Source organism: Scatophagus argus, chromosome 11 (assembly GCF_020382885.2).
Source record: "Scatophagus argus isolate fScaArg1 chromosome 11, fScaArg1.pri, whole genome shotgun sequence".
Taxonomy (NCBI): Eukaryota; Metazoa; Chordata; class Actinopteri; family Scatophagidae; genus Scatophagus; species Scatophagus argus.
Window position 1 is genome coordinate 23,551,519 of NC_058503.1, and position 25,389 is coordinate 23,576,907.

The 25,389-nt window shown below is 49.5% G+C and overlaps 2 protein-coding genes across 2 annotated transcripts; one reads left to right on the plus strand and one right to left on the minus strand.

Moving 5' to 3' along the window:
• The first annotated feature begins 977 nt into the window (after positions 1-977).
• si:dkey-69o16.5 (Alpha-aspartyl dipeptidase-like) lies at positions 978-4,329 on the plus strand. The gene is made up of 8 exons (XM_046403704.1): positions 978-1,592; positions 2,072-2,160; positions 2,250-2,324; positions 2,480-2,559; positions 2,744-2,917; positions 3,723-3,782; positions 3,978-4,060; positions 4,176-4,329. The coding sequence occupies exons 1-8, from the start codon at positions 1,498-1,500 to the stop codon at positions 4,234-4,236; spliced, it is 717 nt and encodes a 238-aa protein (XP_046259660.1). The 5' UTR covers positions 978-1,497; the 3' UTR covers positions 4,237-4,329.
• Positions 4,330-4,783: 454 nt separating this feature from the next.
• On the minus strand, positions 4,784-24,989 carry itgav (integrin, alpha V). The gene is made up of 32 exons (XM_046403618.1): positions 24,486-24,989; positions 23,425-23,555; positions 18,743-18,834; positions 18,530-18,644; positions 18,326-18,387; positions 17,919-17,967; positions 16,753-16,875; positions 16,368-16,412; positions 16,216-16,259; positions 16,022-16,078; positions 14,917-14,969; positions 14,466-14,541; positions 14,108-14,237; positions 13,897-13,994; positions 13,545-13,638; positions 13,413-13,458; positions 13,007-13,114; positions 12,668-12,723; positions 12,373-12,527; positions 11,957-12,094; positions 11,762-11,829; positions 10,997-11,141; positions 10,804-10,896; positions 10,433-10,512; positions 9,119-9,199; positions 8,933-9,038; positions 8,652-8,810; positions 8,346-8,477; positions 7,862-7,975; positions 7,549-7,656; positions 7,064-7,183; positions 4,784-6,922 (listed from the first exon to the last, which is right to left on the minus strand). Exons 1-32 carry the CDS (start codon positions 24,644-24,646, stop codon positions 6,830-6,832), a joined length of 3,132 nt encoding a protein of 1,043 aa, XP_046259574.1. The 5' UTR covers positions 24,647-24,989; the 3' UTR covers positions 4,784-6,829.
• Positions 24,990-25,389: the final 400 nt, after the last annotated feature.

Here is a 25,389-nt window from a genome sequence, read left to right on the forward strand (position 1 = left end):
CTCCTCGGCGGGTAGAGTCTGCTCTGGCCTTTTTGTAAAGTGCGTGACTGTTGTGAGTCCAGTCCAGTTTATGGTTCAGGTGAACTCTTGTAAGAGTCCACGGTGGCTCTTCATGTCCATTCCCTGGATGTCCACCGGTTTCCACCGGGGGGCGTGACTGCGCCTGCAGAAATCCACCAGCAGCTCCTTGGTTTCCCTGCGTTGATCTGGAGGCGGTTCCGCTGACACCAGTCCACAAAGTCCCTGATCTGTTCTCTGTATTCCCTGTCTTTGTCAGAGATCTTCTGCAGAAGAGTGTGATCCTCACAGTGCTTCAGTGCAGGTGGGACGAGAGCTCTATGAAAGAGGAAGGTGACGGCGTCATCCACCCCGACGCCAGGCTGAACGCGAACTGCCGCGGGTCCATGGATGGTCCCACCAGAGGACGGAGATGGACGAGGACCAGCCGTTCCAGCGTCTTCATCAGGTGCGATGTCAGCGCCACTGGCCTGTAGCTGTTGCGGTCCATTGGGTGCGGCGTCTTTGGCGCCGGCACCACGCAGGATGTCTTCCACAGCTGTGGAAGTCTCCCCAGCTGGACGCTCGGGATGAAGATGTGCTCCACAATCCCACAGAGCTGGTCTGCGCAGGCTGCTGCAGAGACAGAAGAGCTGCCTGGTGACGCGTTATTGGATAGAATGACTTTTCTTATGTTCCAAATGGGACGTTGTGTGTCACGCTTTATTCACTGCATGCTCAGTGTGTGTGAGGAGAGAGTCATCAGGCCATACACACACACACACACACACACACACACACACTCTGCAAGCTTCTGTTTTTAAGTTGGACATTGTTGGAATATTTCCATTTTACCCTGAACGCAAACTGTGGCTGATGTTCTGCTGTCGCCTGGTGGCCACGTGCTGTAACTACATCACAAAGCAGAAGTGACGTTGGGCGGAATTATTATTGAGACTTTAACCTTAAACCAGCAAACAAAGCTCACCTGTGTGAGGGAAAAGTCTAACGCTGGCATTTTGTTTATCTAAGAGATGAGAACATTTTAAACATTTTAAATTATTTTGGTTTGGTTGTGATGAAATGGAAATTTGTTTTGATTATACATTTTAAAAAAGGATTTGACATATACGTAATATGTGGAGTGTTTATCCAATGCATTATTTAGATTAAAGATTATTACATGGCACCTTTACTCTGAAAGGTGTGGGCCGGAAGTACTAGCGTTGTTTCCGCTGGTGAAAGCGTCTCTGGTCCGTATAAACACTTAGTTTCTGTCCAACTAAAACTGAAAGTGAACAAATGAAGCCGGAGTCTGGTGATGTGTCACACTGGCAGCGCTGACAGTCGCTGTTAACGGCAGCAGGCGGGTTTTAAACCCGTCTTATCGGGGTTTATTACAGCGGGATCGCAGCCGGACTGTGGACCCAGACCTCTGGACTCTGTGGCAGCTTGTCTTCAGTTTCTCCGTCTTTCTCGAGTCCGTGTCTTGGCCCAGAGATGAAGCGGAGACTCCTGCTGGTGTCCAACTCCACCCTGCACGGCAGCGGCTACCTGGACCACTGTGAGCAGCACATCGCACGCTTCTTTGGACAGTAAGTCCACAGCGGCCGCGTGCACTCACGGGGCTGCGCGTCAGAGTTTTCGTGGCGAATTCCGTGACAAAATTATGCAATCGGTCATTTCCATAACCAAAAGCTAACACACGTCTTTATGAACATGTTTGACAATGATGTGTGTGAAACAGGAGTCGAGCGGTAAAGTTCGGCATACAAGCAGCAGTGAATGAATTGAAAGTCTTACACGTTTCAGGTCGTGTTGTCGAAGGTTTATGGGCTGTAAAGGGTAGACGATCATTAATATGCCAGATTCTTCAGTGGAGTTTGGCGTGGAGAGAATGCACATGTAAATAGAACAGTGTATTCATAAAATATGACAAGACTGTTAAATCTCAAATAAAAATAGAATCTGTTCATAGTAAACATAAATCGTAAATCCTTCTGTGAAGGCCACATCCAGGTGACCCTGCCTCTGTTGTGTTCAGGTAATGCTTTGTGTTCTCTGGGTGTTTCAGAGATGTGAAGAGGGTGCTGTTTGTCCCATACGCTCTCCATGACAGAGACGCCTACACCAAGACTGCCAGGGACAAGTTTAAGACTCTGGGTGCGTCCTGCATACTGGGTCTGTTATTAGACGCTGTGCTGAATAAACTGGTCTTAAAGTGGAGCCTGTGCTGTGTTTGGGCCCTGCAGGTTACGAGGTGGACGGGATCCACGAGGCGTCGGATCCCGTCGACGCCGTCCGGAAGGCTGAGGGCATTTTTATAGGTGAGGAAGGACGGAGTGAGTCAGCAGGGGTTGTTCTTCTGTCCTCCTTTACGCTCCTCTTCTCTTGGCTTTTTTGTTTCCTTCCCTCCTTCCCTCCTTCCTTGCTTCCTGGCGGTGGTGTGGTACTGATGGCAGTGTGTGTGTGTGTCTTGTAGGAGGAGGAAACACTTTCCGGCTATTGAAGAGCCTCTATGACAACAATCTGGTGTCGGAGATCAGGAGGAGAGTGCTGGAGGTGACACACGCACACACACATGCACACACACATGCACACACGCACACACCAAATGTCAGCAGCCAATCAGGACAGACGCTCTGATTGAGTCCTCCAATTTCTGTTACTTCCTGTTGCTTTTACTTCCTCGTCTTCTACCTCTCCTCCCTCCTCCCTGGACATCCTTCCCTGACCTCGCGTCCAGGACGGTGTCCCCTACATGGGCTCCAGCGCCGGCACCAACGTGGCCACCGTCAGCATCAGCACCACCAACGACATGCCCATCGTGTACCCTCCGTCCTTCTCCGCCATCGGCCTCGTCCCCTTCAACATCAACCCCCACTACCAGGACCCTGACCTCAACAGCCGCCACATGGGGGTGAGTCATGGGGGGGAGGAAGTACTGCACTCTGTACTTCACTACGCTTATCCAACATGGCTGAGTCTGAAACTTCACTGTGCAGATAAGGAACAATAAGACGCTGAAGTCTGGATGATGTCAGTGATGTAACCTCACACATGGTGATAATTCAGCACACACTGATTGGTTGATCGAGGAATCAAGAAACTTTACTGTCATACCAGCTCACGTTCACATGTTTATGGTACGAAGTTAGGACTCAGGTCCCGGGAGCAGTAAGTAGGCTGTAAGAATATAAAAATATAAAGTACGAGGTAAACAAAAAGTTGAATAAAATAGAAATATAAGCTAAATAAAAAATAGAATGTAAAAAGAATATAAAACTAGACATTTAAATAAGCTAAACAGGATTAGCCCCGGGAGCTGGAGAAGCCGCTGCTCTACTGTGCGCCGCCATCTCGTTACTTCCATGTCCTTCCATTACCTGCCATGTCGGTCAACACCCCCACCTCCCAGGTCAAATGAATCTGGTCATGTGATGATGTAAACTCAGCTGTGAGGCTTATTCACCTGCAAGTTATTTCTGGTTGTTTCTTACCGCATGAGGAAGTTTTGCAACGTGTAAAAAGTGCTGAGGTCAGCAAGAAGAAACGCAGCCTCAGCAGTTTGTTTGTGAGGCACGATGGGGGTTTTTAGAAATCCTGGCAGTCTGAATATTCACACATTTTCTAACTGTGGACTGGAATGTGGTTTTATCTTCTGCCACATGTTTACTGTGATATGAACCACCAGAGAAGATGCTGACTGTCTCGCTGTTGTGCAGGAGACCAGAGAGCAGAGGATCAGTCAGTACCACGAGGAACCCGACACTCCACGTGTCCTGGTGAGACCCCGCCCCCCATTGAATTCAGTCCAGTTTGACCTCCATGTTCACGACTGCGCCCTGACACTCACGCTGAATTTACCGTCCAGCCATCACGGCGCAAAGTCTCTGCTTTTATTGATTTGAGAAGTTCACTGACCACCACGAGAGGGGGAAATGCCAGCTTTTTACCAGAGAATTTACGTTCATTTTCAGGGTCTGAGGGAGGGATCCATGCTGCTGGTGGAGGGAAACAAAGCCACACTCCTGGGAACCACCAAGGCCAGACTCTTCACCCGGTAACACACACACACACACACACACACACAGTCCGTCAGTCTCCAAGGACCCGGAAGCACAGCAGTAACACCAGTCACCACGATGTGTGGTGTTGTTTATGTTTGTGTGTTTCAGGGGAAAGCCCTCGGAGGAATACGAGCCAGGAAGTGACCTCAGTTTCCTGCTGGCACACTGACCAATCAGAATGAAGCACGACGTGAAGGCATCATGAATGTTCTCTGATGTTTGTTCTGGTCAAAACACAATAAACATTTTTCTGTTTTCTGTGTGTTTGATGTCCAAGTGAATTCTTTTAACAGTCTCAAATGATTCTGAGTCTTTGTACCCCCAGAGTCCATGAAGGGTTGCCAGCACTGAAGGCCCTGACCTGTCGGCCATCAGACCGATGTCAGTGCTGTCAGTGAGCGTCTGTGGTCCTAGTTTTTGCAGTGTGTCCTGCAGTCCTGGTGTCTGAGTCGGGAACTCGGGCACAGAGACCAGACTGTTTGTGGACTGACTCACTTTCACAAAGAACTGCAGTTTTGGCTTCCTTTCTGAGCCTCATTTTTCACTGTTAGTCGACCTCTTAACAGTCACTGACAGTCAGTGGTGCTTTTGTCGGGGTTGAAAATCCACAGCAAAACAGCGGAAGTTTAAAAAACCTCTCACGTACGTTTATGAGATCTGGTTTGTGTCAGACGTGCACCTCAAACATCCCTCCAGTAAAACAACAAAACACTGAATACAGTGTGAACAGGTGAGTTTATTTCAGCTCAGAGGTCAAATCATCTCCTTATCAAACGGTTCATTTTATTCTCTGGGTGAAAGAATACATACATCAAAAACAGTCCATATTTTCTCATGGCAGAAAGAAAGAGACGGCGGCATCGAATGTGAAACCCCTTCGAAGACAACAGACAGCAGCAGGACTGACTTCACATCACTGACTTCATTCGACTCAGGAAGCTCTGACTTTATTTTGACTTTTCCACACTTTCTGTTTAAAGAATTGAACCGTATTCCCGTTAACCTTCAGCCTTCTTCTGTCCTGAGAAGGAGACACGTGACCACAAAACAGTTTAATCACATGCAGCTTTTCTGAACATCCTGAACTGAGCTGAAAGTGAACTGACGTCAGTCCTGCTGGATCCTGTTCAGAGTTCGAACCTTTATATTAGTCCAGTTTAAACACCGACAACACTTATTCATAAAAAGTTTTAACAGTGCCATAAGCCACGCTGTCACGGCCGGCGAGCTGCGTCACGGCTCACCCTGAAACCACCTCAGTGCAGCCCTCAGCTCTGCTGCTGAAGAGACCGAGAGCTTCCCGACCACTAGGTGGCAGCAGTGACAAACGATGGCCGTGGATGCCAGTGAAAGAAGAAAAACTATCATGAGCTAAGCAAAGTGTTCCTGCAGAGTTATTTCACTGTGATTGTTAACTGGATTAATACGTTTCTAAAATTATCATCAAGCTTCAAACATTAATTCATGATGTAAACCCAATATGGGTAAATTCACGCTGCAGCGACGCGGGTTTTATCGACTCACATGACGCACTCATTCACACACAAACCGGCCACCTGACTTCAGGCTGCGTCGCCTTTTCATTCTCAGCCAAACTGCCAGTCAGGAAAAATAATCCTACTTCAAAATAATCGTACCAAGTGGAGGAGCCTCAGCACAGGGCGGGAAAGTGTTAACTGCACCTGACGGGCCGTCCGTTAAGCCCCGCCCCCCCTGTGCCCGTCGATCTTTCTGTTCTTGTATGGCACTCCCGCACTTTAAAATAATTTACCAAAAGCGGATCCTTAAATTTGTGACAGACAAAAGCACATTTTCATTTCCAGATTTCATGAGCTGTAGCTCAGCAGATAATCGCCTTCAGGTTTACAAGGTTGACCGTGAAATCCGCACTCGCACTAATTTTCCAAACAAACATCATTTCTGAACAAAAGGGCAAACAGGATTGTGTTGAAATGAACTGGACACTCATTTGAACTTATTGCTTTGTAGGAAACACAAAAATAAAACAGTGAGAACACCCCAAAGCAGAGCAGAAATGACTTTTACATGAGAAGTTCAACCCAGCGACCCCACACACACGAAGCAGGAGGAAAAACAAAGAATATAACAGGTTAAATACATGATGCAACACCCCACATCATAGCAAAATAAACCACTTTAAACCACTCACAGCCCTGAACGCAGCTGATCGGCCACATCCTGTTTCACTGCTGACTGACACTTTTCATATCGCTGCATTACTGCAGACCGCTGGACGTCTCAGACCCACAATCCTGTGGTTCGTCGACTCATTTGCATCGCACTCTAATCATTTTATCCTTTTTCATTGTATATTTTTTGTTTAATGAAACTGTTATGAGTATTTCAATGAGCTAGCGCTTTGTGGGAGCTAATGGAGACACCTGCCCAGCTAACGTCGGAGCAGATCTAAGACTGAAGTCCCCCGAGGTCCCGCAGAGGACACAACACTGAATGGATTCTTATAGGACGCAGTGTTGCTGGGCAGGTTGAAACATCACTTCAATTCATCAGCAGTTCTGGACTTTCTGGGCAACAAGCACCTTACAGTTCATCAGTCGTTTGGGGTTCGGACAAAACAATGTGCAAATTAAATATCAGGGAAAACTCCCCATGACTACATAAAAAACAAAAAGCACGGTTTGCTGCCACTCACCAGTGAACACAGTGAAATTCTATCAGCGGCCATTTTACCCTGAATGTTTCTGTTCAAACAGAGGGGGGCGCTCCTCACAGTTTGACCTCTAGGCGTCAGTGTTGCCGTTCTCCTCCGGCTGCAGCTGCTCCTTCTCGGTGCAGTCCTCCTGCGGGGGGCGCACCCGCTTAAAGAAACCCAGCTGAAGAGGAAGACAAGAAGAAGAAGAGACCAAAGACACTGATGAGATTCGGTCAAAGTGAGACGCTGCAGGCTTCGCGCTGCTACTGCGACACCCGGAGACCCGCACATGGACGTGGAGGATCGGGGGTCTGGTCCTCACCTTGTACATGATGAAGATGAGCAGCGCCAGCAGCAGCAGGCCCGCCAGCACGGCCAGAGCCACCACCCAGCCTGGGACCGACTGAGGAGGCTCCGCCACCCACACCACCGACACACTCACCTGAAAACACACACTCAACGCGTTAACACTTCTTACACGACACACCTGAAGATGACACATCATTACTGCAGAGCAGAACAGACTGAGGGTGGATTAAGTCCCGAGCTCCCAGTGAACGCAACCCGTTAAAGGTCAGCAGGCGCTCGCCAAGGTCAGCAGGCGCTCGCCAAGGTCAGCAGGCTTTGGAGAACTCGGCGCCGACAGGCCGACGCCTGGAGAGCACTTTAAATATCTGTGTAGTTTTTACTCTTGCAAGTGGATCCACAGTCACAATGAAATAAACTGAATCAGAGCTTCTGTGGCACCGCCCACTGAGGTTTATTTCAACCAATCACATCAGTGCTGATGATGTGTGTGTGTCTTACAGTGGTGCTATTGGACGGTAGCTCTGGATTCGCGTTCTTGTACGGCATCTCGATGACACTGAAGGAGGCTGTCGATCGAACCACATATGAACGATTCTGATTCTCAGTCTGAAAAAGAAAATCAATCAGTCAAACAAACAAGAGTCACATGACAAATCTGCCGTCCATCAGTGAAGCACCACCACGTCCACACGTAACGTACACAAGGCAGCCGCTCTGTGAAGCTCCTGTTAGCAGACTAACTGTTTGCATCAGTTTACATGGGAAAATGTTATTTCTAATGTGCCAACATCAGCTGTGTTTGTTTGTTTACCCTGAGAAAGTTGTTGACAGCCAGGCGGGAGTAGATGAAGAGGATGGCGTTCTTCCTCCTCTCCAGACGACCAACCTGGCATTTGAGCCGCAGACACTCTGCAGTGGTGCAGTCCTACACACACACACACACAGACACACACATACATATTGGCTAGTGAAGTGGAACTTTCAGCCAATAACAAGCTGTCCTCATGGAGCCGAGCCTACGGGGAGCCAGCAGGTCCAAAACAGGAAGCTTATTAGCTGCGTTTAACCGAAGCTCAGAGGATAAAGTGGATCACACATGGTTCACACAGTCAGGCTAATGTTAGCCTGTTCCAGGTTGGTTAGCACGTTAGCTTAGCTTCAGCTCCAGCACCTCTCCATGTGGCTCTGCACCAAATCTGTACCAAATCAACCGGTTTTCTGAGAACAAACAAACCGTAATGTGGGGATTCAACCTGCAAGTGTGTGTGTGTGTGTGTGTGTGTGTGTGTGTATACCAGGGTCTGCAGGTCACCCTGTGCGTCTCTTGACTCCAGGTCTCTTTTGCGGACGTGGTTTTGGTTTCGTCCCTCCATCTCTCGTCCTCTGGGTGGATCCCCGCTGGTGTTCTTTGCCAAGGTCAACGGGTTCTGACACACACACACACACACACACAGACACACACACACACACACACACACTAAAATCAGCACTTCCCTGTAACATATGACTCATTCTTTTCTCAGCGTTCCTGTGATTTGTTGTCATAAATGATTTTAAACAGAGACGTATACAGATTCTGTGTGTGCGCGTGTGTTCCTCACCGACACGTTGAGTGGGTTGATCTCCACGTCGGTGGTGCAGTTGATGGGTCCCTCGGTCTCATAGCTGGTGATGTAGAGCAGCGAGCCGTTCTTAAACTGGTAAGGCCACTGGACCTCCAGCGCCGCCTTGCTGAACGTGCTGGGCCCGTTGTTCAGCAGCTGTGAGGAACATCAACTCATGATGTTCAGTAATGAGGACCATTCAAACATGACTGACCGATGATGTCAGCTTATGGTTAGTCTGTCCTGTACACAGGCACAGAGTGTGTGTGTGTGTGTACCTCATACACGTGAACTATCTGAGGTCCGATGTCGTCTCCGACCACAGGTGGCTCTTTAGGTTTCCAGTTAGCAATGGGAAGCAGCACCTGGCCAGGTGATGATGTCCTGAGAGCACAAACACACACACTTTTAGCCTTTTAACTTTAAGCATCTGCCAAGTGAGTTCTTTTGGCGATGCTTTTTACCCTCTGATGGAGACTTTAGCGAGGACAGCCAGCTTGGTGATGCTGGAGACTCGAGGACTCGTGTTGTCAAACTGGTTGGAGCTGAAACAAGAAGGCAAAAGTCCATGAACATGAATCATACTGACAGGAGGATGGATGTGAGGCTGGCTAACAGCTCCACTCACACACACTCGCACACACTCCACTGGGTGGAGCTGTTGGCCAGCAGTGTTTGAGGAAGAGCATCTGAAGGCATCAGCCAACAAACTCACTTTCAACAGAGGAGACGTGAAGAAGCTGAGCTGTCAGACTGCAACCGAAGGCAACTGAACCCTGTCATTAACATATTTCTCTATCTCCGTCTCACACACGCACGCACACAGAGTCTCTCACACACTCACACGCACGCACACAGAGTCTCTCACACACTCACAGAGTCTCTCACACACTCTCACACACACACACACACAGAGTCTCTCACACACTCACACTCACGCACACACACTCACGCACACAGAGTCTCTCACACACTCACACACACTCACACACACACAGAGTCTCTCACACACTCTCACACACACACACACACAGAGTCTCTCACACACTCTCACACACACACACACACAGACTAAACACTGGCACTATTCTGTGTGCTCCAGTTTCACAGTCTTTGTCATTCAAATGAGCGACAGGAGAAAAACAGCTCTGCTTTAATGAATGCTATGCTGAAAACACACACACACACACACACACACACAGGAATGGAATGAGCCTTTAATGCCTACAGAGAGAGCTGGTCCTTATCCAGAGTCCAGCATGTGTCACTGCCATGTTTCTACAGGAGCCCTGGAGGAACAAACCACACACTGACTCTGCGTGCTCGGTGGGAACGTGTATGAGGGTCTAAGCCTTAGACTGTAAGGGAACCATCAGTGAGGATACACTCAGCTTCTGCATGAAGACCTCGGTCAGCTGTTAGAGGACTACAGCTCATGATTTGACTCAAACCTGCATCCTACACCCTACAAACTGGTCCTTTAATGCGAGCTGGAAACGCAATCGCGGTGCCACAAAGTGACGGGAAGACGTTTCAGTGCGCAGCTCGATGAAGACACGGGACAGCGAGTGGAACAAAACACACACAGCGCTGACTGCTAGCTTACAGCTGACAGTCGCCTCAACAAACAAACCACCACACACTCGCGTCCTTCTGCGATTTCTCATCACAGTTTCAGGAGTTACTGCCGAGCGCGGAGGTCACCGTGAATGTAAAATGTGTGTGTTCAGGTGTGATTTGTGGAGCTGTGTGGACCGAGACGGCACACGGGACCGTACCTGACTATCTGCAGGTCAAACTTCACTGAGGTGTCCTCCTCTGACAGCTGGTGCACGCTGAACCGCAGCTCTGCCAGGACCTGGCCAATCACAGCACAGGAAGCACGAGGAGACAGAAGAGAACATCATCATGTGTCCCAACCTGACAAAGACATCCTTTAAATCTTCAGAATGAGTCAACAGACTGTGGACGCTCCCATCAGACCCGAATCCTTTTTGTGTTTGTCTCATGCTTCAGTCCTGACACAGCGGTGTAGACAGCTAACCTGTTTTTTATACTTCCTGTCCATATCTGTTCACCAGCATCTCTTACTCGACTCCACACCACGAACACGTGAGTCTGGTTTTCAAAGAGCCGTGTGAACACTGACCTTGGTTCCCCCCTTCATGGGGTTTCCCAGGTCACACACCACCATCTTGGTCTGGTTCTCCTTCTTGTAGGCGCAGGACAACCTGCTGAGGGCCTGGAACACGAGAACACATCATCAGTACTGGACCCAGCTCCAGGTGTCACCCTGAGACTGAAGCCGAGCTCAGTGAAAGAGAACACAGCGCGGACTCTACCTGACTGCGGACGACGCCGGTGAAGTCGGCCTGCTGTGGAGGGAAGACGTGGAGCTCGGCCTCGTAGGCGCCCTCTCCCTGATTCTCGGCGCTGATCTCCAGAGTCAGAGCGTTATCGTCGCCGATGTAGATCTGCTCACGGTCGCTGACGGACAACAGTAACAGAAACTAAATTTAACGTTTCATTTCAGACCACTGACTACAAATTAAGATGACGACGTGAGTGAAGCCCAAACATCTGGACGCCCCCTGGTGGCTGGCTGCAGTACAGCTCATAAGCTCCTCCCCCTCCGTGTTAGCAGATGGGACATGAGCCAAACTAAAAACTCAAAGTACACATCAAATAAATTTTCCCCAAAGATGGTTCCTGTCATTTTAGGAAGTTCTTATTTGATGCTAAAAAAGGGGCTGAAATGTCACGATTGACAGCTGAGCATTGCTCCTGATTGGCTCAGACCGGTGTGTGGGCGGGAACTCTGTACCGTAGCTCCACCCCCGATCTCTACTGCAGGGAGGAAGTGGCGACACCATCCATTTTTATTTCAATGTTTGAGACTCATTACTATTTTCATTTTGAATTTCACTTCTCAAGTTTTATTTATGCACCAGAATGCTCTATTTCCAAAATGTCTGCTTTATTATGACGTTTTTTTGTATTTTTGCTGGGTACTTCATCTTTGGTTTATTTTTGATTTTGACTTTATTGATAAAAACACGATTTTAAAGTTTATTGCTGAAATGAAACACGGCTCAGATGTTGCCCACCTCTTCACTGACAGCCTCAGGTCCGGTTTACAGATGTTGTCGTCACCACAGTCCAACAGGATGTGAGCCTGAGGGAAGAAACAAAAACAAAAAAGGATAAACGAGTCGGATCAAACCGAATGCTTAAAGATCAGGCAGTAAACAGCAGACAGCCAACATTATAAACACAGCGCTTACACACACACACACACACACCTGCTTGGTGACGTTGGACGGGGCAGACATGTCGACGATGGGCAGCAGTCCGGTTTGGTCTGCAGCCTGCTGGTAGTCCAGACTGTACTCCATCACCACGGAGATGGGAGTGATCTTATCCCGAAACTCACGGTCGTCCTGAGAGAGAAACAAACACTCAGCTCTTACTCAGAAACTTTACCAGCAGCAGGCAGAACTCGCCAACACCTGCGCTCAGGCGGGTCCTCAGACCGGGTCCTCAGACCGGGCTTTAGAGCGGACTTAACGACGCCTGCTCTTAATGACTGACAATTTGCATTCTGAGCAAATACAATCTGCTGTTAAGACAACATGAAAGCACTCATTTAAAGTTTGAGTCTGACTCCGTGTCTCCTTCTCAGTTTTCGTTTGGTTGGACTTCTGGTGGACCTTCTCACCCTCAGGAAGACGTGCTGCTCCTCGCAGGAGGGGCCTTGGCCGTTGGACACCATCATGTTCTTGGAGTACTGAAAGGTCTGACTGTGCAGGAAGAGGACGCGTTTAGTCGCCTCCTTCTGCTTCAGGCGGTCCAACATGATGTCCACACGGAAACCTGGAGGGAGACCAATCAGAGAGGAGGTCCTGAAGCTGCACATCCACAACCTGACAAATACTGCTGTACACCTTGTTATCCTCTTCAGATGAGTAAAGAGGACGAGTGCCTCTGAGTACTGCAGCAGTGGTTGTACTTACTGAGAGTAGCCGGAGCTCCGCGGCCGCTGGCCTTCAGACAGTACTTCACTTTAAAACTGCAAAACACACACGCTGAGTCAGCTGCAGAGCAAAGTCAGTTTGACCGGCTTCACAGACATGAAGTCATCCACAGCAAAGGACGAGCGTCCCCATCATCAGTGACCTCCTCACATTTCACATGACATGAAGGAGGACAAATTCAGTGAGTTACGCAGCACTGAGTGAAATGTGACTGATGAGTCCTCTGAACGAAACACCTTCAACGAGCAAAAACTGGCAGAAAGCTCAGGACAGTGTGTCTGTCTGTCCTCTCCAGCACAGACAGACAGGAAAACTCACCAGGACACGAGTGTGCTGGTACCAGGAAGTGTGCAGGTCTTTTCCTCTGGGTTGATGATCTGCGGCGTCATGTCTAACGTGGCGTTCACACCGATCACTGGACGAGCTCTGACACACACACACACACACACACACACACACACACACATCACAAATCAAAGCTGCGTGAGTCGGGTGCAGAGAGGACGTTTAGGATGTCCTCCGCTGCAGGACTAAAGTGGTGTGAGTGAAAGAACTGGAGCTGAAGCTGTCCTGACAGCTTCTACAAAGGCAGCAGAAGGAAAACTGCAGCTCTTTGATATCAGAGGTGGCCTCGCTCGTTAAACTCTTCACAGACAGACACACACACAGGCACAGCAGGGTGCGCGCGCACACACACACACACACACACACACAGTATGATTACCTGTATAAAACTGCTTTGTCTGCTCCAAACACTCCCACTATTAAATCTGAAACACAGACACACATCAGCAGTTTCATCCCTGCCGGGCCTCCACTTATATATGAATGCATGTGTGTGTGTGTGTGTGTGTACCTGGATATCCATTCCGGTCTATGTCAGTATTTCCACTCATTGAGTATCCAAAGCTAGCAGGCATGTAGCTGGACGCCCATTTGCCCTGCAGGACCTGAGAGACGATACACGAGTCTCAACATCACACTGAGTCCACCACTCAACCACACAGACAAAATGTTGTCTGTTTTTTCTTCTACATTTCCACTGAAACTGGACAACCTTTGCTGACGAAGACCACGAGACGCCATCAGAAGCTACTGATTGGACCTCATGGTGACAGAAGTACAACAACGACCAGCATAGGAGTCCAGTCTGGAGTGGTGGTGGACCTGACTCAGCTGCTAACGTGGCTAGAAAACAGATGTGTTACCTGTGAAGGGGACGTGTCGGGCCCCCGAGGGCGGCCATTATGGATGTAGACCAAACCGTTGTGGTTGGGGCCTCCATAAGGAGCGGAGATGGCCACATCTGGATGGGTGACGAAGAGACACGAGGTGAGGTCAGGGTCTGCACCTGGTCCCAGTGTAGTGTCGTCTCATGGACAGCGTGTGTGTGTGTGTGTGTGTGTGTGTGTCTCCCACCATTGTATCCGTCCATGTCCAGATCTCCCAGTGCTGTGATGGCAGAACCGTATCTGGCATAAACCTCAGACCCTGTGAGCCTCTGTGGAGTGTGAAAGGAAAATCCACCACGGCCGAGGTACACATACACCTGGAGGACAGAAACACACACACACACACACAAAGATAAATGATCTGATTTTCATTCAACCGGACAACAGCAGAAGAAACGTGATGAAAGGAGCATCAGGGCTGTCTGTGACTGTGACAGGTGCACCTGCTGTTACCATGGTAACTACAGGTAGCACTGTAAATCAACCAGGACTGAAATTCAGAGTGACATGAAGACACAGACATGCTGATGCTGTGTGTTTCCTACCTGTCCCACCTCCCTCAGTTTTCCATCTGACCCTCTGTCCATGAAGAGAGGAGCTCCGACCAGCAGATCTACCAAACTAACAGACACACACAGGAAATGACGTGTTGATGTGGTTCTAAACGCTGGTCGTTACGGTTGCTTTCCATTTGTGCTTGTAAGTCGTAACTCGGAACTCGGAGTGACGTCACGTCAGTCAAAAACCAAGCTGGAGATGTTCCATTTGCCACAGCAATACGATTGTAATGTGAGTCAGCCATTGTTGCTATAGCAACGTACGAGTACAAACGGACTGCACCATTGGAGGACGGTGTCAGAGGGACCCTGCTGGCCTCACACACAAGCCGAAAGTATCGCTGCTGTTCAAGCTAACGTAACGCGGCTCCCGGCTGCTGAGTGCAGGGACGAGGTTGTCAGACCGTCCTGCGAAAGTCCAACGAGGAGACAAACTCACCCGTCATTGTTCACGTCAGTAGCGGCCACTGAATGTCCAAAGTAGGCAGCCATCTACGAGACAAAGAAAAATGATCTGTGAGAGGGACGCAGCTCACGAGGGGACTTTATTTCTACATTTTCAATAAAATAAAGACACACTCGACTAAAGCGAGAACATCAACACTGTGATGCAGGGAACTGACAAGACACATCAGAAACATGTAGAGCTTTATGAGCTGCTAACTCAGCGGGGGAGGGGGAGAGGAGGGGGAGGGGCGGGAGGAGAGGTTATTACTGATCCCGTCACTCAAGCAGCTGTATAAGAAAATTAAGTTTAATCGCACATTGAAAGACCCTGTACAGTGAAGTGGAACAATCTATTGTTCTGCCTATGAAGAATTCCACCAGAAAACACAGTTTGGCAGCAGTTCAGGATGAGGGTTCCTGCAGCCTTTAATAAGCTATAAACATTTTATTTTGAGCACTTATAACTGTTTCCTGTTATAATTTCAACAAGCTGCTGGTTGCTAAATCTCATTTCGAAACCCTCGTAGCTCCAGCATAAAACCACAGCCGGGGACAAACGTGAGACAAAGCGTGAGAGAGGTGAGAGGACAGACTGAGACGGCTTGGCAGGAAGACAGAAAGACTGAAGAGTTTTAAAGAGCGAGGATGCAAACTGCTGAGTCACTGCAGGCTCACCCTTCTGTCATGTTTTCACCTTTCAGCTGCCTTTGCTGACTGACAGCATCAGTTATCTGTTCTGAAGTCACATGATGCACCTTTCATTATCCTTCTAACTTCACGTCTGGTGAGTGATGCTGCTCAACACGCAGTGTGAAATACAGAAACAGTGAAAGGCGGCTGTAAAGAGACAGACGGGGGAAGGGAGGGCAGGAAACAGATTAAAGAGGACGGACAGGAAGTGAGGAGGAGCTCGTTAAGTCGGCTGATGACAGCCTCTCTCTTCCTGCCCTTCCTGTTTCTCCTCCTCCTCATCACTTTGGAAACTGAATCTTCTATGTGCTGACTTCGGTTCAGCACTCCTGAAAAGGTTAACTGCTAGTTACTGAGTAAAAGTGGGGTTAACAGCGAGTTGAGGTCAGTCAGCAGGTGTGGCTCACCTGAGTTCCTGTGAAGTTGACCATGGACTCCATGTTGAGGCCATTGAAGATGTTCACCTGAAATATCAAAACCACGAAACACATCAGAGTTACTGAGCTGCTGCTGCACTGGTCACACGATGACCAGAAGCCAATCAGGAAGCAGCTGACGTGTGTGTGTGTGTGTGTGTGTGTGTGTGTGTGTTGACTCCTACATATCCCAGTGCCTTCTCCCCACGAGGAACTCCAGTCACATAATCTGTGGAGGTGAGAGGAGGCAGACTCAGTATCTGACATCATCTATCAATCTATCGGATGCTTTGACGGTTCATCAGTGTTTAGCCCCGCTGGCTCCGCCCATTCTCACCTTCCTTCCCGTCATCGTTGAAGTCTCCGACCGTCACGGAGTAACCTGGTGGACGCACGGACGGATTTTTGTTCAAAAACACAGCAGCCGAGACGTAAAGAAACTCACCAAACAGACATCATTCAGAGTTCACAATCACGTCTAAGTCAGACAACATGTTTCACTTGTCGACGCCAACAGGTGTGTCTTCACCTGAGACAAGGCTGATATCAACAAACGGAACCAGTGCTCTCAGTTTGCTTTGATTAATAAAGAAACATTAAGAGGATCCACAAACCAAGACCTGGAGACTCGCTCATCACACGCTGACAGGTCAACCTGTCTGGACTTTACCAACAGGTGTGTAGGTGTGTAGGTGTGTGTGTGTGTGTGTGTGTGTGGTTACCAAGGTAACTGTCGTCATACTGAGCGCTGGCCGACTTGGTGGCGAGCGTGTTGCTGTACGGGGTGATGTAGTCGTTGTTAAACCGAGTCAAAATCTCAGAGACGTCATCAGAAATCAGCTGACCTGAGGAGAACGAGAGGAGAACATGAGAGAACAAGAGGAGAAACAAGAGGAGAACATGAGAGAACAAGAGGAGAAACAAGAGGAGAACATGAGAGAACAAGAGGAGAAACAAGAGGAGAACATGAGAGAACAAGAGGAGAACAAGAGGAGAAACAAGAGGAGAAACGAGGAGAAACAAGAGGAGAACATGAGAGAACAAGAGGAGAACAAGAGGAGAAACAAGAAGAGAAACAAGAGGAGAAACGAGGAGAAACAAGAGGAGAACATGAGAGAACAAGAGGAGAACAAGAGGAGAAACAAGAGGAGAAACAAGAGGAGAAACGAGGAGAAACAAGAGGAGAACATGAGAGAACAAGAGGAGAACAAGAGGAGAAACAAGAGGAGAACATGAGAGAACAGGAGGAGAAACAAGAGGAGAACAGGAGAGAACAGGAGAGAACAGGAGGAGAACGTGAGAGAACAGGAGGAGATACATGAGGAGAACAAGAGGAGAAACAAGAGAACAGGAGGAGAACAGGAGAGAACAAGAGGACAACAACAGGAGAAACAAGAAGAGAACAGGAGGAGAACAGGAGCAAAAAGTGAAAGAGCACAACAAGAGAACAGAAATGAGCAAAAGAGAGGAGAGACCAGGGAGAACAGGAGGTGGGAGAACAATGTGAGGAGGAACATGAGGAAGTCCAGAACAGAAAAAGAACCTGTGATTTTATATTTGTGTTTACAGGCTGGTTTAGAAAAACACACACAAACTGTAATTACAGGAACCACACAGCTGCCACAGAGACACAGCGTTAACAAGGGTCTAATCAGAAACAGAGGTGTGTGTGTGTGTGTGTGTGTGTGTGTGTGTGGTTGTTGTGTAATTGTGAGTGTTGAGTGTTGACTCAACAGGAAACAATAATTAGGCTAACACACACCAGGAAGAGCCTGACCATACATGAGACTGACTCAGGGTCTATACTGTGTCACACCCTCAGACAACAAGGCAAACATGGATTACAACACACACACACACACACACACACACACAGTCTAACACTCACCCTGCCAGTAGAAGCTGCCAGGTCCTCCGACCACCACTCTGTTGTTCTTCTGAAACCACAGAGGCAGAGAAAAGAGGGAAGAGAGCATTTCATGACTTTTACTTTGTAGAAGTGAGCACTTCTGTTCCACTGTGCATATCAAGCTAACATCAGCCTGCCTCTTCGTCTTCTAACCGTTCAGTTCCTGCAGAGGGAACCAGGTGCCTCCACACTCTGTTCTGCTGAGAACGTTATGAACACATGCTTGAGACAGCAGAGGAGGCAGCGACCACGACATACAGAAAACCTCAAGCAACCCGACAACCCGCTCGCACCGAGGCCGAGCTTCGTCGGCCGGGCCCGGACTCGACTCCGAGCCCATCGGAGCCAGCGGGCTGCAGGTTGGCCGGGCTCGGCTGCTTGCTCACCTTCAGGAAGTCGACGCTGAAGCCGGCCTGGCAGAAGCCCTGACCCTCTGGTGAGTGTGCAGCTGGACGCCAAACAGCACCATGAAACCATATGGAACAGAACCACAGCAGAGACATTCAGTCAGAGACCTCAAAGTCGCCTCGCATCAGAACGCGCTCATCGCTGACACGCGTGTGTTAATGACAAGCTGCACGCCAACGCACCCGATCTGCAGGGCGAGTACTCCACCACCGAGCCTCCCTTCTTCAGGTAACACGTTCCCACCGGCTCGCGCTCAGAGACGCCGAAGGTCGACCACTGATACAGAGGAGCACAGGCCTGCCGGAGAGACACGCACACAGGTAAACACAGGTAAACACAGGTAAACAGAGAGCACAGACCAATACATTGTGAGTGTGTGTGTGTGTGGTTCTTACCAGGATGTGTTCTCCATCAGATCGTACTGAAGCACCAAACCACTGCTTGGATTTAAACTCCATCTGAGCTCCGTCTTTGTTCGTCCTGTCACCTGCAGACACACAAGGTGTTTTGTTTTCACTCGCACCAATCAGAGCCTGCGACGCACCTGAAGGGCTCGTTGCTTCAGCCTGACGATGTCTGGTTAAAGCTGCTTGACTTCAGGACGTACAGTGGACTCGTGTCCATCCTCTCATGTCCTCATATGTCCTCAGCCTGTTTGTGCTTTAACATGGCTCTGAGCAGTGACAGGACACAGCGATGTGACTGTGGACTCGGGCCTCGATTGGCTGCTGAATCCTGATGAATGCGACCTTTCATCTCCCGTCTGCAATCGACTCGGTCAAGACGCCAACTGGTTGTGCCAGCTGCTCGCCATCTGAACTGTAACCACGGCAACAGACTCTTTGTCTCGCCGTGGTCCGTCTCGATTTGTCCCTGCAGTCTGTGCAGGTCTCGTGTTACTGAGACGTGTGCAAAACGACACGCGTGATCACGTAGAACGACTGCTTTTAAACTAACTGATTGTTTTAGCACACGGCACATGAAACAGGAAAAGAGCAAATCTCACATCTGAGACGCTTTGAAATCACAACGATACGGATTATTGATCACTGAGGAGACTGAGGACTGATGTCACTGATGAACATCAAAATAAGGACACTTCAGTCAGAAAGGTGGCAGACGTGACAGCATGACAGCTCTGAGTCACTTCCTGTTGCACAAGCACAAATACAATCTGAAAAAAATAAAAAGTGCAGCAGGCGGTAGTCTGACTGAGTCAGTCACACCACACACACGCACACGCGCACACACACACACACACACACACACACACACACACACACACACACACACAGAACAATTCCAGTTAATTCTGGTCTGTGGTCCAGTAAAGCTTTGGCCAGCAATCACGCAGGTCAGATCAACAACAAAGACCTCTATTGTGGGAACACACACACACACACGCACACAAACACACACACGCACACACACACACACACACACTCTAACTAGGCCACTCACTAACAGCATTACAACATCAGTTAGTATTCAGGCCTGCAGGCTGAACCCACAGGATCCTCTGACAGTTTGTGTCTTGTGTCTCTGCCTGGGGAAAAGGAGTCCAGAAGGTGTGGAGAAACGGGCTGCGGAGCTGCTGTCCCGACCAAGAGTCCGACACGGAGACCAGCTGCACCCTGGAACCACATGTCACGTCTCCAGGATGGAGACTGCAAACCTTCAAAAGGTCCAAACACAAGCAGTCAGCCGTGAACACGTCAGACTGCTGCTGACGGCGAACTCAGAACACGCCGAGACGCAGGTGACACGCTGCTCTGCGAGCACGTACGTGTTCAGGCCTGCCGAGTCCGCAGGAGGCGAACAAATCATGAGGCGCAAGCGCTTTGACAGCACGCTTATGTTCCTGCAGCACTGAGTGTGCAGCCCCGAGAGGAAAACTTCTCTGTTTGTCGTTTAAAATAAATCTGAACCTAAAAGCAAACATTAAACTCCATCAGTGAAGGAGAGGACGCAGTCTTCTTCTTCCTCTTCTTCTTCTCCTTCCAGCTCCACTGCTTGTTCACACGTCTGAATGAAGCTGTGATGCACAGCTTCACAACACAGACAAACAAAGCCACAGAGTTTCACATACACACATATGAAGAGAACACAATGTGTGTGTAGCAGGCTGAACGTCACTCTCTTTGGTTTTCTACCATCATGGCTGCGCACACACACACACACACACACACACACACACACACACACACACACACACACACTCTAACAGTGTGCTGCAACATGAAGTGCTGCTTGGTTCCAGTGTAAACACCACAGTTTAGTTGCCCCGTTGTTGCAACATGTACTGAGTTGCCTCCAGGGGGACAATCCTCTTCGCCTGAGCTGTTTCTGCTCTGCTGTCTGCTGAAAGTGACGGCAGTATGAATCACCTAAGAGCTCGTGACGGAAGCTCTCGGTCACGTCTGCGGTCGGGCGCGGCGGCTGAGCGGAGGATAAAAGGTGTTTTACAGCAGCTGATCAGTTAAATCTTTTTGAAGCAATGCCGTCCACGCCCAGTGGGACTGAGACCACGACAACACGCCTCAGCTGAAGTGTGCACATAACAAAGCAGAGCAGTGACCAGCACGCTCGCTGGCTAACTGTAGTAACCCCGGGTGCCGCTGGGTCGTGTCCCTGTGTGTCTGTCAGAGATGAACTGGATCCTGGCTGAGTCTGAGGTCCAGCACCTGATGGTCTGTCAGAGATGAACTGGTGGACTAACCAGAAACAAAAACACGGGATCAGTACATTAAAAAGTCCCAGTACACAAAGTGTGTGTACAGCTGGACTCCACAGAGGAGGTCGAGGAACAACACACTATGTGTTACTGCGTTAGTATGCACAGTGATACTGCGTTGTTACTGCGTTAGTATGCACAGTGATACTGCGTTGTTACTGCGTTAGTATGCACAGTGTTACTACGTTGTTACTGCGTTAGTATGCACAGTGTTACTGCGTTGTTACTGCGTTAGTATGCACAGTGATACTGCGTTGTTACTGCGTTAGTATGCACAGTGATACTGCGTTGTTACTGCGTTAGTATGCACAGTGTTACTACGTTGTTACTGCGTTAGTATGCACAGTGATACTGCGTTGTTACTGCGTTAGTATGCACAGTGTTACTGCGTTGTTACTGCGTTAGTATGCACAGTGTTACTGCGTTGTTACTGCGTTAGTATGCAGTGTTACTGCGTTGTTACTGCGTTAGTATGCACAGTGTTACTGCGTTGTTACTGCGTTAGTATGCACAGTGATACTGCAGTGTTACTGCGTTAGTATGCACAGCGATACTGCAGTGTTACTGTGTTAGTATGCACAGTGATACTGCAGTTGTACTGCGTTAATATGCACAGTGATGCTGCGTTGTTACTGCGTTAGTATGCACAGCGATACTGCAGTGTTACTGCGTTAGTATGCACAGTGATACTGCAGTGTTACTGCGTTAATATGCACAGTGATACTGCAGTTGTACTGCGTTAATATGCACAGTGATGCTGCATTGTTACTGCGTTAGTATGCACAGTGTTACTGCGTTAGTATGCACAGTGATACTGCAGTGTTACTGCGTTAGTATGCACAGCGATACTGCAGTGTTACTGCGTTAGTATGCACAGTGTTACTGCGTTAGTATGCACAGTGATACTGCAGTGTTACTGCGTTAGTATGCACAGCGATACTGCAGTGTTACTGCGTTAGTATGCACAGCGATACTGCAGTGTTACTGCGTTAGTATGCTCCCAACTCAACTCAACGTTGCCTGCAAGGAGCAGATGAGGAGCAGATGAGGAGCAGGACTTGAGGACTGCGGTCCCTGAACGAGTCCACACACCTCCTGTTTCACCACACATTCCTGAATGTGTCCTGACATGAGACGCAGCAGGCTGAGCTCAGCCTGATCGTCACCACGCAACACGCCCTGACTGCAACGCCGTCTTACTACAGCCTCAAATAATGTCAGACACTCATCAGCTTGCGCTTTTTGAAATAAAAGATTCTTAAAGACTTAAAGTTCTGCTTCAGATTTCAGTGGAGTCAAATCTTACTTTTAGTACTCAGAGGTTTTTCTGACATGACAGGAAACACTGCGGCCTGGAATCTGATCTGATATCAGCCTCACCGGCCTGCACATCAGGACTGGGTTCACTTACTGCTAACGCTAACAGGAGAGGACAGACAGACAGGAGAGGACGGACAGCAGAGGACAGACAGGCAGGAGAGGACAGACAGGAGAGAACGGACAGCAGAGGACAGACAGACAGGCAGGAGAGGACAGACAGACAGGAGAGGACAGACAGACAGACAGAAGAGGACAGGCAGGAGAGGACAGACAGACAGGAGAGGACAGATAGTCAGGCAGGAGAGGACAGACAGACAGGCATGAGAGGACGGACAGCAGAGGACAGACAGGCAGGAGAGGACAGACAGGAGAGGACGGACAGCAGAGGACAGACAGACAGGCAGGAGAGGACAGACAGACAGGAGAGGACAGACAGACAGACAGACAGACAGAAGAGGACAGGCAGGAGAGGACAGACAGACAGGAGAGGACAGATAGTCAGGCAGGAGAGGACAGACAGACAGGCATGAGAGGACGGACAGCAGAGGACAGACAGGCAGGAGAGGACAGACAGGAGAGGACGGACAGCAGAGGACAGACAGACAGACAGGAGAGGACAGACAGACAGGTTAATGACAGCAGCTCTCTGTGTGTTCTTCTACCTGATGTAAAATGACTGACTGAATGACAGACTGTCAGTACTGCAAAACCACAGCTCAACACCTACAGCAGCACCACACTGTGACACAGGAAGCTGCTGCAGCCACAGGATGTGGTCCTATTGACGAGCTGCTGATCAGCTGATCCGCACTTCTGATCAATCAAACCACCTGAAAACAACAGACTGAACCGAGAGGCTGAGCCGAGTCCCCCGTCATCAGGATTCTGGCCACGTCTTCGTTATATATAAAGAAACAAAGTGCTGTGGGAGGACGGAGGACGGAGACTCCCTGAGGCAAACAGGGTCAGGGTCTCAGGCTGACCGTGGTGCAGTCAAAGCTGGCTTAATCTGCGGGTGAGTACCTGAGCTGTCAAACTGCAGCTGCTGACAGGGCGAAGAGCTCTTCCAGGGGCAGCTGAACACGGCTCCCCTCTCCACAACGCTGCCCGTGGACGACGCGTTGGCCCGAGGAGCTCCGATCAGGACGTCCGACCTGAGGACAGGAGAGACGCTCGTGTTAAGTGTGTTAGCATGACAACATTAGCTCATCGGCAGTAAACACAAAGTCCAGCCGAGGCATCGGGTCTGCACGCGTTTGGACATAACCCGAAGTGTTGGACTCATTGACATGTTGACCAGATGGTGGCGCTGGATGAAAAGTCAGTTCGTCCTCTGAGGAGCATGAACGTCTCTAAACACTCTAATGGGAAAGCCGAGAGGAAACCGGAGCCTGGATCAGTGACTGGAGCTTTGTCAAAACCACACGAGGACGTTCATGTCCTCTCTGTCGTTCACCACCTGAAGCTCCGCCGCTGACCCCACAGGTGCTGCTCTCAAACAGAGTCAGGCGGCTCCGTCCTCAGCAGAGCCTGCAGAGGACTACAGCTCATAAGACAGGGAAAATGTCCTCAGCAGAGGAACGACCAGCTCAGCGCCAACATCTCGCCTTCGCTGCTGCTGCTGCTGCTCTGTGAAATCCTGCACATCAAACCACTTTTGGACTTTCAGAAACTCGTCCATCTGTTTGCGTGCAGAACTGTGGGAGCAGAAAGGACGAGCTGTGGTTCCCCGCGTTGCTACCTTCCAAACAGAAAGTCAACACAGGAATCAGCGACAGCATGCAGTGGGGACACCAGCAGGACCAGGACCAGCTGCTCCCACAAACCCTTCACGGTCTCTAAATCTCAGGACACGCAAATCAACGCCACTTTCCTAAACCTATCGGGTTTAGGTGAGAAGCTGCGTTAGACTGAGGGCTTAAATCGTGTAATAGTGACACGCCGAGGAGACAGCTGTCTCCGAGCGCCAGTTTAAGACTTTTAGAACAGACTGTAGCGCCGCAGTGGACACGGGAAGTGATGATAAAGGAAGCAGCAGCGAGGGACGACCAGCTGGACATCCTCTGCTCTGCGGGGCGTCTTACTTTTGGTTGTCTGAGGACTTGAAGAAGTCCACCGAGAAGCCGAAGTAGCTTCCCTCGGGTCCGGAGAACACGGAGGGTTTGTCCACGTCCAGGTTGAAGGATCCGCAGCGCTGGACGAGCACCAGGACGAGCAGACCGAGAGCCGTCCGTCCGTCTGCCATGGCCTCCGCGGGTTAGCCGAGGAAAACACCGAAGAAAACGGCGACAAACAGCAACGGAGACGCGGCTGGAGATGATGCCAGAGAGTTAGCTAATCCCGCGGTGTGTTCCCACCCACAGCGTCACTTCGACCTGATCCAAAGCCCCGCTCGTACCGACAGCAGCTCTGCCTCGAGTCGCGATGGCTCAAGTGTTAAATAAAGCGCATTTCCGGTTTGTGGCCTGAAGTCACTCCAGCCGTGGCCGGCGGCTCGTTAGCTTGTTCTGGCCGACAGAGGCAGGAGGAGCACAGGGAGAGTCCCGGGGAGAGGCCGTGACTCCGAGTCTCACCACAGTCCTCTTTCCAGTCATTTGACTCAAGCCACATCAAACACGCCGTCCGGTTAATTCATTTCAAAATAAAAGCACCGCTGCCTGCTGTGCAGGGATCCGATTTGGTTCTGAGTTGAACTTTTCACACTTTAGGCAGGGCATATAATTTATTTCGCCAAGTTAAGGTATAAATTAATAATTTTATAGTTTGATAAATTATGTTACTTTATAAAAAAAAGGCCAGATCATTGCAATAATTCCTAATTATGCCTTGTTGAGCCTATTTTGAGTTTAAAAATATTGATGGCATTACAGCCAGTATAACACAATATGCCTTCCACTTTGGACCCCCAAAACACTCGTGTGTGTCTTGCAACCGATCAGCCAAGAAAATGAATTGTCTCCTCAGTTAAGGCTTCAAAATTGTTTTAAT